Genomic DNA, 18,384 nt, shown 5'->3' with positions numbered 1-18,384 from the left:
GAATGGCTCATTTACAACGATGGGTAACCCAGTTGTTAAAAATCTTTAATAATATAGGAAGGATAAATTCCATCACTTGGCTGAACAGAGAAAATATGCAGAGAAGTGACTGGGTTTTCATAAATCACTAGTGCATGGTGGTACAATCGAGTTAGGACTTAAAATTCAGGTCAGGAGATAGGTATTCTCATAATCCACCAAGGGAAGGTAATTTATTCTGTTTATAGCTTTTTACTGCAAGCCAAGGGAAAAAAAACTCCACAATGATTTTGCATTTTAAATATTAGTTCAGAGCTGCAGCCTTCCTTGGCCTTTATTTATTTATATCTCTGGGCGGAAAAAAAAGAAAAGAGGCGAGACTCTTTGGCTGTTTGGCAGCAGGGCTGCGTGAGTGATACGGGCTGGAATCGATATAGTTTAACTGCCACATCTTATTAAGAATCAAGGCAGGATAAAGAAAACACCCAGATTCTGGGCTTTAAAGCCTTGCACCTAGGCCAGCTGTCTTAGAACGGTCCTTGTTTTGTTAAAGACGTGCCCCCCCCCCGCCCGCCCGCCTTGCCGGCCTCTGAAGTCATTTCACAGATTAGAGGGAGGAATGGGAGGATGAAAGTAGAGAGGTAGGTGGGGAGGTATATGGGTGGGGTGGGTGGAGCAATAGATAGATAAGGATGAAAGAGCAGGAACAAAAAGAAGAGAAGAAGACAATAAGAAAGAAAGAAAGAAAGAAAGAAAGAAAGAAAGAAAGAAAGAAAGAAAGGTCATACTGGGTCAGACCAAAGATCCATTAGCCCAGTATCCTGTCTTCTGACACTGGCCAGTGCCAGGTGCCCCAGAAGGAATGAACAGAACAGGGAATCATCAAGTGATCCATCCCCTATCACCCATTCCCAGCGTCTGGCAAACAGAGGCTGGGACACCATCCCTGCCCATCCTGGCTAATAGCCGTTGATGGTCCAAAATTAATTTGATGATGACAGCCATAATCAGATGCCTGGTTTGTGCCCCAACGCTCCAGCTCCAGAATAGTGTGAAAAGCTCAGTTCTCCGGTCTTTGATCTGGGGCCCTCTTTTCGGGTCAGGATGGGGGACCCCGGAGAGTCTCCTGGGCCCTGCTGAGCCGGGGAGACTTTCCACTGATTTCAGGGGACACTGGGTCAGGCCCTAAGGGAAGTGACCAGTTTGGGGTTCCTGTGAGAAAGTCAGCCCATCCTACAGTGGGGAGAAGGCCCCAGCCCCCAGCGAAGGGACTGAGGGGCCAGCGAGGCCTTGTGTGAAGGAGCAGCATTTGCGACAAGCACCGCGTGGCCTTCCTGGGGTAAGTCACGTCCATTCGCCCGCCGTGGTCTGCAGTCGCCATGTTGGGCCCAGGCTAGGAGACAGATTAGCTGGGTGAGGCTGCATCGTTTACTCGACCAACTGCTGTTGGTGAGCGGTGCGGGCCCAAGAAAGGGTCACCTCACCCAGGGGTGCCTCGATTATCTCACGGGGGCAGGGGCTATTTCCAGCATGAGGGGCAGCTGGGCTGCCCTACAGAGAAGGAACCTTTAACAGCGCTGGAGACGCAAGACCCACATGCCCTCAAACGTTGGGCGGGGGAGGATCAGGGATGGTTCCTGGCTACTGCAGGTTAACTTCACATCAACCTCTCAGCCCCAGCTGCCTCCTCGTCGCCTTCCCTGCCTGGACCCCAGACAATGAGCACGGCACAACACCAGCCCCACTCGCTTTCTCCAGCAGTGACGGGGCTGCTGACGGTACCCCCTCCCCCCACCCCACAGAGCGGGAGCTGCACTTTCTTGTGGCAACCGCATGGCAGTATGGGCCAGCCCCAGCCCTGGGCTCCCTGCGGGGGGAGGTGTCCAACAGCAGAAACCCCTGCTCCAGCCTGGAGAAGGTCTTTTTCACCCACGCTGAAAGGGAGCATGAGCCGTGTAAAAAGGCCTCGGTCTCTGCACCGTTTCCCCTGCCCCTTCTCCTTGGCAGAATGAGTTTAGCTCAAGGGGGTTAACAAACAACTGCAAGAAAGCTCCAGGAACACCGACAAGCTAAGCGCTGGGTCTGGGGCTTTCACTTCTTGTTTCCCAGGTACCCCCATCTTCTCCCGCCATCTTGGGCTGAGACGCTACCACCATCAGCCTTTGGAAACGGCACCAGCCTTTCCAATGCCTCTGCACGGACGACGCGCCTATGACATGCCGCGACCATTAGTTTGAAATCCACGTGTCTTACAGCCCCCCATGTTACTCCCCCCCCAAGCCTCACTCCTAACACCCCTTGGGCAGCGTTTGCTTCTTAGCAGAGCGAGGCCTTGTTTGCATGGGGGTGATTAACAAAAAATCAGGCCAGTTATTTCCAGAATTGTAAAGTAACATAGAAAATAAAAGCGGGGTGTGGGTGTCTCTGGCTGTGTGTCGCGCTGCGCATCTATGTCAGGTGCGTTTGTACATGCATGTAAAGAAATTATGTGCATAAAACAATTGAATGCATCCTTCAGCTATTCATGCTGAGACACTGAGGGCTCTCTCTCTCTCTCTCTCTCTCACACACACACACGTTTAAACCAATCATTGTAGACAATTTTATTTTAACAAAAACGATTACCTAGCTAGTTATAGAGCCTCGGCACTAAGAAGTTACAGAAGCCCATAGCTTTATTCTACTGATTCCGCCATTGCCGGGTGAGCTAGAATGTGCACAATTCAGCCCTCTCTGAATGGGCTTTCTGCTCCTCTAGGGCTGCTGCGGCATGAGGCGGAGAGAAATGTGGCTGCCTAATTAAAATGGTCTCACTCCGGCTCTTTTCTCGGGCTATTGTGACAAGTGTGGCGCTCACTTGGTAAATCAGTCCTATAGAGCTTCAGTGTCTGGGTAGGGTTGGAGCCTTGTTGGGGGCGGGTGGGTTTCGCAGAGAAGATGAAGAGATAATCAAAACATCTATTATCACTCTTTGCCTGTGTTGTGCATGCATTGACCTCAAGCTAATATGAATCTCAAGAGGCAAAAACAAACTGAAAGCAGCTCCTCCTTGAATCTCACAGGGGCTTGAGCCAAAGCCCGCTGATGAAGCCAACGAAAGTCTTGACTTGGACGGGCTTGGGCTCAGGCCTACAATCAGGCAGTTTGGAGAAAGCCTGGCAAATGTCTCTGAGGGATGATGAATTGGCATTCGAGCCTGCAGGGTCATTGGAGTTCTCCTGACTCATAAGGGTTTTAATGGGACTATAGAAATTGGGTACTTCTGTGAGTAAGGGCTACTCAGCTGAGTCAGGATTAAACCCCGGATGTTCTATACATTTCATGCAGAGTGCTGGAGCGGGGATAGAATAACGCTAATGAATAAATACCTCTGACACTAGGCAGTGTAATTAAAGTATATTGTAAAGCTGAATGATCTCTGCACTATATTTTAGTCGCACTGTCTCATGCCAGAGTTTTCCCAACAATATCAAGAAGGCCTTAGAAAAAGAAGCTAAAGCTAGCGTGGCCGCATTTTTTAAACCACGGTTGCTATTTTCCTTTTCTTAAAAAAAGGGAGCAGGTGAATGAGGATTAGTTAACTAACAGGCTTGTTTTATTCACACTGAACAACATAAGCTAGTCACGCTGGCACCAGCGGAAAGAGGCCGTGGTGAAAGGAAATCCACAACGCTTTGGAAAAACAATTTCTTTTCTTTTAAAAAATTATTTGCCTTTTTAATTTTTTTTTTCGGCAAACCTCTTTCCTGTCACTCCCCTCCCACCCCAAACTCTAAAAATGTTGGCGCATTAGTTGACTAAAGTACAATAAATAAGCAGTAAACACAAAAACATACTTTATTTGTTTCTTCTTTATACAAAATAAAGAAACTAGAAGCAAAAACTATAATACATCCTTCAATCCGTGTAGCCTCCAATAAACTTTTGGGTTTGAAGTGGTGTTTGCCAGAGACATTCAGACTTGGATCGCTTTTTTATTGGTAGCTTTAGTTATATTTCTGCCCAGTGGAAAACAAAACAAACCCCAATGGAAGTCTCCCCAAACATTAAAAGTCCTGCGGTCCTGGAAAGCTGAGCCAGAACTAACCACGAGGGGGCGCCTTGTCATCAGTGAAGGTTTCCTTCTGCAAGACACACCAGGTCCCGTTCCCACCTCCATCACCACAAAACCAACCTTCTAATAACAAAAAAAAAGTGGATTACGAGGGGTCCCCCCCCTTTCCAGATTAAGATTAAAAAAAGATGCAATTCTGGATGGAGCAAAAAGAAAGAAAGAAAGAAAAAGCCCCCGCCCCTCCCCCGAAAGGTATGAGGTTCAGTCAGTCAATCTGTGATCCAGTCCAGTTCAGCTTTGGTCCAAGCGATGCTGCTTCAGATGCTTGCAGAGGTTAGTCAGCACTGGCACGTCTCGGCACCGTGCCCGCTAACACGTGGCGAGGAAGAAAGACACTGAGTGCGGGGCGCCCCAGCGGCCTGCGGTCCTGTTGGCTTGGGGCGTGGGGGGACCCCGGAGGATTTTGGCATCAGTGTCCGGCGGCCGGTTTTGGTTCCCGGTGTCTTAGCCGGGGCTGGGCCGAGGAGGCGGGATCGGCCTGGGGCAGAGGGATCCGGGGGTCCCCCGCGCCCCCCGCTGGCTGGCTCAGCCCTACCACACCGCTGCCTCGTTCAGCTCCTGGTTTGGGTGCGAGAGGGGCCCGCTGTAGCCGCTGTTGCTGGACATGGAGAACGGGGGGCTGGGGCCGCCGCTGAAGACCTCGCCGGGGATGGGGTGCAGCGAGCCGGTCAGGCCCGGCTCGGGGCTCGGGGTGTCGGGGTGCGAGATCATGTCGGTGTACCTTTGGCTTTCGGAGGCGTGGTGTCCGGGCAGCGGGGGCTCCAGCGGCCCCAGGGGCGTGGAGCCGGGCCCTGAGGTCGGAAGGTAGCTGGAGTCTGCTGGGGACTGGGCTTGCGAGGGAGGCCCGTGGGGGAAAAAATCGTAGTTCCCGCCGGGCCCGTAGTAATCGCCTTGGTAATCTGGAGCAGGGGAGAGAGAGAGGAGGGTGAGGCGGGGCCGGGGCGCTCCGGAGCTTCCCCAGCCCAGCGCAGAGCCCGAGGGGTGCCCGGAGCTAGCGGCCCCCAGCCTCCCACCCCCAGCAGCGGCTGCGACCTGCCTGCGCGTCTGGACGCGCCCCGAGGGGCAGGCGGGCACCTCTCTGCAACGCGCCCATGGGCCCGGTCACCCCGCTCCTTCGCCCGCAGAGGGGTGGATCCCCCGTCGCCTTTGCTCCACCGCAGAAGAGCAGCTGGTGAAAGCGACTCTCCGATGGAGCTCGGCGATCGGCATTTATTTGCCGGCTGCTTCTTTCATTGGCTGCCCCCCTCCCCCAGCCTAATGACCCCGATTGCCAGATTCGGTGATAAAAGCCAGGAAGGGATTGGCCCAAACGCGTTGCTGGGGTCCCACCATTATCCGGGGCTAGGATCAGAACCCGGCACATTTTGAGCAGTGGCAGAGATTTTTATGGGACACTTGCACGCTTTTGCGGAAGCCACCAAGCTGCAGAGTAGCCCCCGTCCATCATGTGCAAGACAACAGATGAAATAGATTCCTAACCGGACACTAATGAGTGTAGCCGTTAATAAAGCCAACGTCTTCCGCTAACCAGAGAGAGCGGAAATTCTTGCGGAGGAGAGAGAACGATAACAACCCGTCTAAGAACTGGGCGAGGGGGTCAGCTTATCATTTTGGAAAGGGTTTGCTTGAAATCAACAGGAGCGGGTGGGAAAAGATGGCGTGTTTAATTCGATTAACCGCCTCGGTGACATCGCCGCTGATTGCGCCGTCACCCTGACAAGCGAACACCCCCGAACACCCCCCAAAACCGCAGCAGCGCAGTCGGAATCTTTGAAAATAGCGGAAGTCGCGAAATCTGGGACCTGATTAGAAACCGCTGGGGGCGGGAGGAGCTGAACGCGCTGAATTTCTTTCCAACCCTAAAACCAAAATAGTCTCCGGAATTGTAACGGACCGAAAATTAAAAAGAACTAGGAAAGGTGTCACTGTCTATAAAAAAAAATCGACACTCACAACTGCAGGGGGGGGTCTCTCTAGACACAGGATGGGGGGGTTGTGCAAATGGCTGGATGGGGGGAAATGTCTTATTTAGCTGGCACAGAAGGAAAGAAAAGGAGGGTTTTCCCCTCGCTCAGCAATGGCAGGGGTGCAAGTGAAGGATCATTTTTCTAAGCCCTCGGCTCACGCAGCAGCCATGACGGCTGGCACCCCCCCAGCTAGGGCTAGCTCCAACTTTCACCCCCACACACACATCCCAAGCTGCCTTCAGTCCCGTCCCCCCCCCTCCGCCCTGCACCCCATCAGGCGCCGCTAGGGAGAGATCGGCCGCCGCATGTGGGGAAGGGGCCGGATTTCCCGGGGCCACATGGCCCGAGCAGGGAGGGGGAGCAAAGACCGGGCAAACCCGCGGGGCCCGGCCCCTGTGATAGTGACCTTCCATATGCTCCGGGAGCGCGGAGGTAATTGGAACAAATGCCGTCTGAAAGAGGTACAAAAGGGTGCAGCTGGAGCTTTGTTCCCGGGCGCACACGCGGGGGGGGCGGGGGCCGGGCGGGAGCGGGGCTCTGTTCAGGCAGACAGCTTCATCACAATGGCCCTTTCTTGCTTGCTGCAGGGGTGCAAACTTGGCCAAGGACCGGACGGAATCTCTAACAGGGGGATTAGAGGGGATCTCGACAAGCTGAGCTCGCATTCAAGGCGAGGGAGGGCGGGGTGTGTGTGCGGGGGGGGGACCCTTCAAACAGATGCCACAGGAAGGGTGGCAAAGTCATGGCAACCGGCCCTCACCTTCCCTCCTACCCGCCGCCTTGGCCAGTTGAGGCCTTAGCGCGTTGGTTTCTGGGCGAGAATGATCCGTGATCGGTATCTCCGGGCCAATGAGCAGCAGGGGGGTGGGGTGGGAAGAGAGAGACAGAGAGAGGGAGGGGTGGAAAGAAAGTGAAGGAAAGATGGAGAAGGGTTGGAAGGATGGAAAGAAAGAGGAAGATATGGAGGGATGGAAAGAAAGAAAGAAAGACGTATGGGGGATGAAAAGAAAGAAAGAAGAAGGAATGGAGGGATAGAAAGAAGAAGGGATGGAAAGAAAGAGAAAAGGATGGAGGGATGAAAATGAAAGAAGAAGTGATGGAAGGATGGAAAGAAAGAAGGAGAAATGAGAAGAAAGAAAGAGACGAGGATGGAGGGATGGAAAGAAAGAGGAAGGGATGAGAAGAAGGAAAGAGGAAGGGATGGAGGGATGGAAAGAAAGAGACAAGGATGGAGGGATGGAAAGAAAGAAAGGAAAGGAAATGGTATGGGGGATGAAAAGAAAGAAAGAAGAAGGAATGGAGGGATGAAAATGAAAGGGATGGAGGGATGGAAAGAAGGAAAGAGGAAGGGATGGAAAGAAAGGATGGGATGAGAAGAAGGAAAGACACAAGGATGGAGGGATGGGAATAAGAAGGGATGGAAGGATGGAAGGAAAGAGACAAGGGTGGAGGGATGGAAAGAAAGAGGAAGGGATGAGAAGAAGGAAAGAGACAAGGGTGGAGGGATGAGAATAAGAAGGGATGGAAGGATGGAAGGAAAAAGACAAGGATGGAGGGATGGAAAGAAAGAGGAAGGGATGAGAAGAAGGAAAGAGACAAGGGTGGAGGGATGGAAGGGAAGAGACAAGGGTGCAGGGATGGGAGGAGGGGAAGTCCGGGAAGATGCTGTATTTAAACTCCTGGGATCCAGCAAGATTCCGCTACAACCCAGGGCTGTGGCGGCCCGGCCCCCCTGGACGCCGAGCGCCTGCGGCGGGTTTGCAGAAGCGGGAGTCTAGCGGGGCGCTGAGTGAACTCCCAACACCCCCGGGTTTCGCTGCTGGGGGGCAGCGGCAGAGCAGGGCGGCCCCCGCCTTTCACGCGTTACTTTCTCTAAAGATGCTACTTCCTTAAAAACCCACCCAAGCTGTGTCAGGGCAGGAGCGCGCTCCATTGCCATGCGATGTATTTCTACGGGAGGGACGGGAAGACAAGGGAACCCCCTTCCGCCTCAAAAACCGGACCGACACAACCACAGCCACCCCTCTGCGCCTCTCCTCTGGCCAGGAAACAGCCCCCAAGCCGCAGGGAAGGAATGTTTCTCCTCCTGTCTGTGCGGCGGTTTTCATGATAATTTAACAGCTATGGGTCTAAATCCGGAGCGTTTACTCCCGGGAGTAAACTTTACTCGGGCGACGAGTCCTGCAGAGCCAGAATCCGGGGTCGGCTACACCGGAGTGACTCCGGATTCACACCAGGGGTAACTGAGGTCAGAATCCGGCCCCTGGCTGTGGACAGGAGTAAGGTAACCAGGGCAGGATCGCGCGCCGGAGTAGTAAATTTACTCCCCGTAGTAAAGTTTGAAGGAGCGAGCCCTACGGCATCACAGCGGAGCTTCCCTGTGACGCCCCGCACAGTTCCTGTGAAATCCGGAGCCTGCCCTTCCAGCACGGGACGGAGAGGGGCTTTAGCCGGAGGTTAACTCGTCCCTTTCTCTTGGGAACCCCAGATTGCAACGGCAGCGCATGGGTGCGATCTAACCCTAGGGGCGCGGGACGGGAGGCAAAGCCCCCCCCCCCACCGCATCTCCTCCCGTCTATGTACAACCTCGGAGTAGAAGGAGACACACCTGGAGAAACCTCGCTCCCCGACTTCTCCGGGCTGCGGGGCTCCCGGCAATCGGACAAAGGCCTACGCGCCAGAGTTTGCTGGACTCGGACTCGGTTCGGTTCAGGGCACAGAAGGTAACAACTTTACCAGACCCACAACTTCCTTCCCCCGCGCCCAGCCGGGAAAGGTGATAACAATGAACAGAATCCGGAGCTAGCACTTTGGAAGGAAGAAGGGGCGTGAGCCGGATTGGGAGAAAGCATCAAGACCTTCCCTTAAAAAAGACAGACTCCAGAGTCTCACGGCCAGCTACCACAGAGCGCGAGCAGCGGGCTCCCCCGTCGAAAAGAGACAGTGAAATGCTCTAAAATGCAGTAGAGTTCAAACTTCAGAGGCTTCATTTCTAAAGGTGGCAAAAGAAAGAATAAACAGAAACGAGAGAGGAAGAACAAAGGAAAACAAAAGAAAGAAAGAACAATGATCAAATAGGAAAGAACGAACAAATACATCGATTAACAAGAGAGAAAAAATGAAAGAATGAACAATGATCAAATAAAAATTAACAAATGAATGGATGAACACGAAAGAAAGAAAGATGAAAACGAACAATAATCAAATACAAACGAACGGATGAACACGAAAGAAAGACAGAACTATGATCAAAGAAAAGTGAAAGAAAGAAAAGTGAAAGAATGAAAAGTGATGCAGAAAGGAAGACAGACAGGCAGGCTCCTGCAGCCTTCATGTGTGCGCGCTGGGGTCTGTGCGTGTTTGGTTTTTGACAGTGTTTGGCTACCAGGCGCGTTAGGAGGTCACCCCGGAAGTGATCCATAAAACGCTCGTTACCTCCGTAATAAGTGTAAGGGGTAGAACCCAGCATCTCCGACTCATCCAGCCGGCCCCCCAGCGGGCGCATGCGCCGCGGGCTCCTGAAGAAGGCGTGCCGCCTGGCCCCCAGCGCGCTCAGCTGTTTCATTCGCCTCTCTTTGGACCTTCGATTCTGGAACCAAACCTGCGGGCACATTCAACACCCTCAGCCACGTGGTGACAACACCCACCCCCAGCCCAGCCGTCTCCCGAGGCCCTGCCAAGCCTCGCGGGCGCTGTGGAGGGGCAGGCGCAGGGTGATTCATTTGTTCGGATCTGGGCCCGCTTTTAACCGGCCCGGCCTGGCTCTTGCACTAGGTGTCTCTAGATTAATCGACTGACGCGCGGATTGAGCTCTGTAACGCAGGGGCGCGCGGATCTGCCGCGGCGCGCACACACACAGCCAGAGCAGGAGGCTGGTGCTAAGAGGATGCCAGCTAAGAGGCGGGTTCCCTCCACATGATCGCCCCAAGACGTTCCAAGTTTGTCCCCGCAGGATTTGCCAGATGAAGGCAGCAGCAAGCCACCTCCTCCCCCCGCCAACTGACAGGCTCCCCGAAGATCCGCTTTTCCATGCTTTGGCCAGGCTGGGTACTTTCTGGACCCTTTACAAGAGGCAGGCGAAGAGGCTCTGAAGAAAAATGAGGAGAAACTTTCAACCGGGGGATTAAACTCTGCAGTTTAGCCAATGCAGCAGTTTAGCCAATGCAGCAGCTTGGCTTTGAATTAAAAAGAAAGTTGCGAGTGAACTCAGAACCATCCAAGAGTGAAGGATTTTTGCACACCCTTGGAGAGGTGTATAATGAAGTGTGCTTCCCACCCTCCTCCCCTAAAGCCTGGAAGACATATTCATAAAGGCAATTAAAGGGACTTTTCAAACTACAAACAGCTGTGGGGGTGCCTGCTTTCCTAATCTAGCTATCCAGCCATCGACAGACACCTAGAGCGACAGAGACAGAAATGCATAGCGATCAATGAGAACACAGAGACCTAGGTAAAGGAATGAATATGTACAGCGCCCGATGCTAGAGGGCGAGGGAGGGGGGAATTCTTGGACATTTTCCCATCTTGCAGATTTCAGAGATGAAATCCAGAACCCTTCATCCCCCCTTTTGTTTGGCCTGAGACAATTTTTTTTTCACACTCTCAACACTATATTTGCCCGCAGTACAGCAAAAACGCCGTTGCGTATATTACTTTAGTAGTAGCAAGAGACCCGAACATACTTCTCTGGTTCTTCTCAATCTGCCTCTGTTTTGGGGATTGTGTCTATCCACCCCCCACCCCGCCGTCCATTTCCTCGTTAATATAAACATGCAGAATATTAACCAATTCTGTGACTGTATCTTAGTTGCAAGATGTCAAGATGGAGACAGCTCTCGGGTTGACCCAGTTGGAAGGACTGGAGTTAATTTCTTCTCTAGACCCCACTATGCTTTACAAAGGGGTTTTTTTATACTTGTAATTTATGATTCGTGGAAATATGTTTTTTTGGGGGGGGGGGGCTCTGATCTCTCTTGCGCTGACTGGCTTAGCCTGAAAGTTCCTCCAGGCAAGTACAGGAGCAAGAGATTTTAGCGAAGAACTGACAGGGCTTCAGATCAGTCAGCAGGAAAGCGAAGGGAGGCTGAGGCTGCAGCTTGGCACCGTGCTTGGGAGAACTTCCCACCCGCTGTTGGCTGGAGGTGTAACCCAGCACCAGATACAGCCGGCAGACCCGGAGTCAGGGGCGGGGGACCATTGCTTGGTTCTGGCCTCCATTTTCGTTGGCTTCAGCTCCCACTGATGTCAGCCGGAGCCGTTTCATTGACCTGGAGGGGAGCTGAGTCAGGTCCTTAGGGAACTTGGGGTCTGATCCAAAGCTCACTGAAGTCAATGGGAGTCGCTCCACTTTGGAGCGCTCACTCAGGAGTCCGGAGTGCGTGGGGGCTCCAGCTCCCACGGAGGAGGCTGAGTCCCACAGCTGCAGGCCTGCGTGGGTCAGCACGTCTGGCGTAAGGGCCAGCGCCAGAGGCTGGAGTCTTTCCATTGAGTTCATTGGGCTTTGGAGGAGAACGCTTGAGAGGGAGACCGAGCGCTGGCTTTTGCCTGAGGACGCGCCGGATGAAGAAAACAACTATATAACTAGAGACAAAATCTCTGATCACCATCGCCAGTACTAACAGTGTCCACTTACTAGCCCTGTTATCATAATATTGACCACAGGAAATGGGCCTCTTGGCTAGGCGAGAGGAAACGTTCCGTATCCTGATAACCCCGCGAGAGATACAGTAGGAACTGAGCAGTGGGGTGGGAGAGAGGCGCCGTGGGCTCGAGTCCCAGCTTTGCCACAAGCCAGAGGGGTGCGCCTGAGCCAATCACTTCCCTGCCTCAGTTTCCCCAGCTGTAAAATGGGGGGGTGACCTCATTCCTACAGCCTGTTAAAGGGGCGTGCGTAATGCTTACAAAGGGGAGATATTCACAGCAAAGCGCTGCTTGGCCTCGCCTTTGTTTATATGCCAACTTCCTCCGACACTTTGGCTGCTTGCCAGATCCCTTTTCTTTAAATGCCACCATTTCCTCCCCCCTCTCACAGCCCACGGGTCCACCTGAAGTCACACTGCTGCGCTTGGGACGTCACAGTCATCTCCGTGGCGACAGGCTGTGATGTAACAAAAGCAGGTGGCTGGGCGCCGTGACGCAATGGAGAGGCAGGCGGGAATGGCTAGTACAAGTGCTCGCCCCAGCTGGGTAAGCAGATGGCGATGCTATGGGCGGTCACGCTAGTCCCTGGTTTGGATCCTTTCTCCTTTTTCCCCCTTGTAGCCGGGCTTGTCTGTACCTGGATCACTCTCATGTTGAGCCCCGTCTCCTGGGCCAGCTGTTCCCGGATGTGCCTGGTGGGTTTGGGGGTAGCAGCGAAGGCAGCCTTGAGCGTCTCCAGTTGCTTGGCTTTAATTGTAGTCCGCGGCCCCCTCCTCTTGGTCCCCGAGTTCTGTTCCTCGTTCTCGTTGTTGGTGGTCTCTTTGTCCGAGGAGGTGGAGTTGTCTGTTTCCTTTGTATCGTCCTGCATGGGGTCCTGGAGATCCGGGGACAAACTTCTGTCTGTACAGGAGGACACTGCAAGGGAGAGGCAGAGGGAGATGGATGACTCTGGGCAGAGATGGGACCCTCACCCCCACTGTCCCTCCCAGGCCGGGGAGCCGAGGGGGTTGAACTTCTCTGGAGGCCAGATCCTCCCGCCTCTCTGCGCTAATGTAACACGAATCAATCACTCCCCAGTGAACACCACCAAGAGTTAACGAGGGGTCTGAATTAGCAGCAAAACGGGCTCCTCGGTCTATGTGGCAACAGGGCCGCACAGCACCCCTGGCCTTTTCTGCCACTGGAGCAGGCAGAGGGTGTGACTCCGGTGTGAAACCCCTGGCTTCGGTGGCGTCGCATCGGATTTACACCAGGGTGACTGGATCCGGATGGCAGATTTGCAGCCCATTGGCTCAGAGGGAGCTGTCTCCCACACTGGGGAAGGAAGCGCTTTCGTTTGGACCAGCTGAGCGTTTTCCTTTCAGGCACAAACCGAGCCACGTCTGGGGACCAAGAACCCACTGCCACAATTTAAGCCTTGGCTGTAGCCACCTGGCCTCGGGGAGTTCATTCACCGCCATGGCCCTGACTCATCCCCCCACGCTTCGGAGCCAGCGAACCCCTGACCCCGGGCTCGGAAATGGGCCCGCCCCCAAACAGGGCCCTAATGTGAAGCCCGCCGGGCAACCTCTGCTCGCCTGGCAAGATGCAGCCGCAGATGCTGAAAGGAGACAGAGCCCAGGGAAAGGGGGTGAGCACAGGCCACAGGCACAGAGCGCTGGGCCAGTGAGGGCCCGATCCCGCCGCCCTCACTGACAACTTCCAAGGATCGGGTCCACAACGCGTGCTCATGCGTGTGCGACTCGCCTGTTCTGTCCACACCCGCCCCGATGAGACACGGACATAGCAGACTAACGGAGCTGGGGCGCTGGGGTATTCAGATCCCTTCGTGAGGCGCTCTGGCGCCACAGGGGGGGAAGGCAGAGCGGGAGGAAGGAAGGACAATCGGAGGAGTTAGTTGTGTGTGATTCTAGGGGAAAGGAAGGAAGTTTCTCAGTAGAGGGAGGAGGTGGAAGGCCTGGGACGCTGTTAGCCCCATGGCCGGGATCGCTCCCCTGAGGGCTCGGGGCTTTGTCTGGGTTCTCTTCGCATGTAAGGAAGCCGGGAAAATATCCCAGGCCGTGGGCTTTTCGTAAGATCGCAGAGCGTGGGGGGAGTTTAGGGCAAGGTAACATTCGTGGCCAAATCAAACAGGAGCCCGGAAAAAACCACCCGTCCCCCCAAACTCCCACACCCCCTTCCCCGGGCTGGTCACACGTTCCCGGCTGGGTCTGTAGATGTAATTGACAACGGCCGCTTTCCCCCAGCACCCGCTGAAGGAGCGGCCTGGATTTTGTTTAAAATGGAAATATCTCTTCGTTTTCCACTTCCAGTCCTGGAAGCCCTCCATCCTCCTGCCCTCCAGCCCCTTCCCCCCCCTCCAGTTTTCAGTCCACTTTTCTACTCTCCCTCCACCCTCTCCGAACCGCAAATATTTTCAGAAATAGGAAAAAAGAAAAAAAAAAGGGGGGGGGGAACAGATGTGTGTATAAAGATCGAAAATAATAAATCGGGAAAGGGTTCCCCCCCCAACACACCCACGGTTGTGGGTATCCGACAGCTATAGCTCAGGTTGTATCTGGTGCCAGAGAGAGAGAGAGAGGGGTGTGTGTGTGTGTGTGTGTGTGTGTGTGTGTGTGTGTGTGTGTGTGTGTGTGTGTGTGTGTGTGTGAGAGAGAGAGAGAGAGAGAGAGAGAGGCCAATACAAAAAAAGACTTGGAATATGAAACTAACCCCCCCCCCGACTCTTTTTTGAATTCACACCTATGCTGTAAGGTCCCGCACCGGGTTAAAGGCTGGCGGAGGCTCCATACCTGAGTTGAGGCTCCCTTCCTTTAAGCTGGGCGAGTTCAAATAGTCCTCTTTGCAAACAAATTTGTTTTCGTCTATGATATAAAGTTCCTCTCCCGTGGAGAGCTGTTTGTTGCAAACCATGCACGTGAAACAGTTCAGGTGAAAGACTTTGCTTCGGGCTTTCCTGACGAGGTCGCTTGGAGAGATGCCTTGGGAGCAGCCTGCGCATTTGGTACCGAACCTCCTAAAAAACGGAGCGAGAGAGAGAGAGAGAGACGGGAGGAAGATAAATACCCGGGTGCTTCGCGGCCCGGCCTCAGAGTCCCCTCCAGTCTATAAGCGCCTCGTCCCCAACTGCAGGCGCGTGGGTGGAGGGGGGCGAGAGATGAGGCCATTAAAGCAATTGCCTGGATCGCGACAATGAAAGGAAAGCGGATTTGGTCGCCTGCAAAATGCGTGCGCAAAATTATTCCTCTCGCGGCGAGCAAAGCGCGTCTCAAGCAGCCCAAGAGAGGACTCGCATTTACGCGTGAATGCCCTTGTTTGACTCCATACACATGGACACCCCTCACCCCCACTTTAATAGTTCCGTCTCCACGGGAAATATTCTGGGGTGTCTGTTTTGTTGGGTCCCTCCCATATCTGCGGCAGGTAAAAAGCGGGCCCGACTTTACCTACAGCTTTGGCTCAGACACGGCGCGGAGGAAGGAAAAATCCTTCTCTCCGGGGCGCCCAAGTTGGGAGGCGAAGGGGCCATTTTCGGAGCTGTATTTTGGGGCAGACATAAATGGGGCGCTAGATCGCAGCTCCGCAGAAGGCGAGGGAAGGGGATCGGGTTCTTATCTAGGCGCGAGAACGCGTGTGCTCCGGGTGGGCCGCTTCAAGGAGCAGCCACGGGTCGGTGTAAAAAATAACGACCCGCTTTGGTTTCGCGGGATTTATGGAGCGATTTTTACACCCCGTTGTATGCACCGGAAAGCGGCAGAGTGTTTGCATCCTTTTGTCAGGCTGCATTTCGCGAGGGCACAGGAGGTAACCAATGGATCTTCCCGCACAGTCATAATTCGTATGAATATTCGTGGTCTCTTGTCATTTTCGGCCACCAGGACACTTTGGTTAGCGGGGTGGTTAGACCCAGAAGAGAAACACAGGGGGCTGCTTATGGAATTCAAAACACGGGTGGGGAGAGGGGATGTGAGGATCCTAAAAATGGTCTCCCCCTTCCCCACATCAGTGCTGAAAATGGTTCGAGTTTTGACCTCCTTTTATTCAGCATTCCAGACCCCTCCGATTTATTTATTAGTTGTTATTAATTAATTATTATGATTATTTTGCATTGCAGAAAGGGAATTTTGCATTGCAGAAAGGGAATATTTTCCCTAGTGAATGATCACTATCAAGCAGCAGGATCCTACCTGTTTTTTTTTTCAAAGCAGATATTTTAGTTTCCACTTTGGGGCGTTGATTCGGGCTCCCTGGAGGTTTGGGGGGCACTCGTGGAAGTGGGGTGGACGATGGGGGATAAGGGGAGAAATAAAACTGGTTTTTTCCCTCCCTTGTTTAAACACAACTTCGAACCGCTTCACTTTCCATGACGTTGATTTAGTGAAAACATTAGAAGTCATAAGTCATTTTTTTTGTCTTATCCTGGAGCATAATTGGCTCATCTGCACCTTATCAAAAATCATTAAAGGCATTTAAGGAGTTGCAGCGGGAGGGGTGCTGAATGCATAGGGGCCATTAAAAGTAGTTTACATGTGTAAAGGCGAGTGTGACACTTAACCTATTCAAATTCACCTTCATTAGGGCCTACAGGACTAGGAAAACTGCCGTCTCCCCCCCCCCCTGTATTAATCACCCCCTGAGCTTTTCACCCTTTAGCTAAACAAATGCCCACATTTACCTCAATTACAGCCAGAAACAAAAGGCCAGGCGATATTTAGGGCGATTTTACATTTTCAATGAGTTCATTTGTTGATTTAAAAGAAAAGGGGTGTGGGGGGTGCAGGACAAGTTTGCTCTGTGCATGCACAGCCAATTAAACCACAAAGTCCTGCTAGGAACTTTCGTGTGCGTTTGAGAATTCCCAAGTCAGGCTGGAATGTCGGGGCAAAGGAGTTTGGGGATGCCCCCCCATATTCCGCTCTCTCTTCTCTGTGCACTTTAGTTCGGATTGATTCTGATTTCTGCTCTGCCTCTCCGCAATACAAGTGGCTTTGTTTTTAAAGCCCGGGGCATTCGAAAATCAGTTTTCTGCTGACAAAAGTTTGATTCTTCTCCACACCAGAATGATTTTTTTTAAAGTAACCTACAAACCCGTGCCCTCTCGCCTGGCATACGGTCAGCTCGGATCTGGCTCAACCTCGTGCATATACCTAAATTAAAAACATTCGAATCGGGTTACCGAGAGACCAAGGAGCCTGGAGTCGTGTTCCCCCCCACAGTTCTAGGATCTTCCCTTCTGTACAGAAAACTCTGAGGAATATCGCAAAAGGAGGAAATTGACAATAGGTACAACTGATTTTAAAAATCACTGAAACCGATCTGGCGGGCGGATAATAAATGATACCCCCCTATAGGAACATATAGGGTTCCTTTGGGGGCAATGGAGTGGCATATAGATCTGACACCTTTTGCAGCATGAGCAGTCCACAGCGACCGATGGAGCAGACTCCAGCAATGTGCCAATAACCGAGAGCTCTCAGCGTGTGGCTAGGAAGCTAGGCGCAGCACCGAAGTAGGGTATCGCTAGATAACCTTGCCCCGCTATGCTAGCCAAGCAGCTGAGGAAGGGGTTCGCCTCCTTCTTGCGGGACTTACCTGAAAAAGTCGTTTTTGCAATAAAGCTTGCCTTCCCTGGAGAAGCATTTCTCAGTCAGGTTGCACTTGCATTCGCAGCACTGGACGCATTTAATGTGCCATGCTCTGTCCAACACGTTCAGCAGAAACCTGTCCAAGATGGGCCGCTCGCAGCCTGCACAATGCACCATCATGACCTCCGCAGAGGAAGGCGAGACCGGCCAACTAAAGCAGAAGACAACCCCCACCCCGCCGCCGCAAGCGATCGCAAGGGGGGTGGAAACGGAGAACACCGCTGGCAGCTTCGTGCCTTCTTCTCCCGGGCGCCCTGAGGGCAGCCGACAAGTGCCGCGAGGGCTTTCCAGACCCCCTCCACTAAGGCCGATGCCTCTCTTCCCCCACGCCCCTCGCACCTCTTCCAGCAGGTTCAGTGGGGGGGAGGCGAGCAAAGATATCCCGGTGAGGTGACTCTCCCGGTGCCTTTCAATTTAGCAGCATCTCGGCCTGGAGCAGCATCAGCGCCTCTGTGGAAGCAGCCGGTCCACGAACGGGATTAATAACAACACACAATCACCATAAAAAGCCAGGAGCCCCGTGTTCCTGCGTGGAGAGGGCTGGTTGGGACTTTTCTCCACTTTCACGCTGTTCCCATCTTCAGCTTTGTCTCCCAGTTTAGTAATTCGCGCATCCTTATTCAGATTTGGTGACGTCTCGCGGAACGTAGCGAGGCCGAGGGCCAATGAGAAGGCGGTGGCCATGGCAACCTCTTAATTTATAGCATATCTAAATTGGCTCCAGCCTTGTGCTTGGCACAGAGAGAAAAAAACAAGGCACCACTATTGTTGAGTAGTAGGTTTTACCTGGTGCAGGGGCTAAGTAAGTATTTACCTTTATTTTGTTTGCAGGGGTGGGTGGGTGCAGATTTGGATTATTTTTTTGCGGTGGAGGGGGGGGGCTAATATTTTATCTTTTTCTTCTGGGGGCGCTGGGGGGAATGAGACCTCGGGGAGGTCACCGCACCTGCAAAACAAACTCTGTTTCGCCTCAGTGTCAACAGAAAGCCAGTGAAAGCAGCTAATGGCCTCTTTGCATAAGCAGAAAAGGTGGAAATTC

The 18,384-nt window shown here is 53.1% G+C and overlaps 1 protein-coding gene across 1 annotated transcript; it reads right to left on the bottom strand.

The window, feature by feature from the left end:
• Nucleotides 1–3,798: 3,798 nt before the first annotated feature.
• LHX5 (LIM homeobox 5) lies at nucleotides 3,799–17,916 on the bottom strand. The gene is made up of 5 exons (XM_044989503.1): nucleotides 17,293–17,916; nucleotides 14,493–14,716; nucleotides 12,338–12,615; nucleotides 9,496–9,661; nucleotides 3,799–4,992 (listed from the first exon to the last, which is right to left on the bottom strand). The coding sequence occupies exons 1-5, from the start codon at nucleotides 17,463–17,465 to the stop codon at nucleotides 4,625–4,627; spliced, it is 1,209 nt and encodes a 402-aa protein (XP_044845438.1). The 5' UTR covers nucleotides 17,466–17,916; the 3' UTR covers nucleotides 3,799–4,624.
• Nucleotides 17,917–18,384: the final 468 nt, after the last annotated feature.

Source organism: Mauremys mutica, chromosome 16 (assembly GCF_020497125.1).
Source record: "Mauremys mutica isolate MM-2020 ecotype Southern chromosome 16, ASM2049712v1, whole genome shotgun sequence".
NCBI lineage: Eukaryota > Metazoa > Chordata > Testudines > Geoemydidae > Mauremys > Mauremys mutica.
This window is presented reverse-complemented; position numbering and strand designations above follow the sequence as displayed.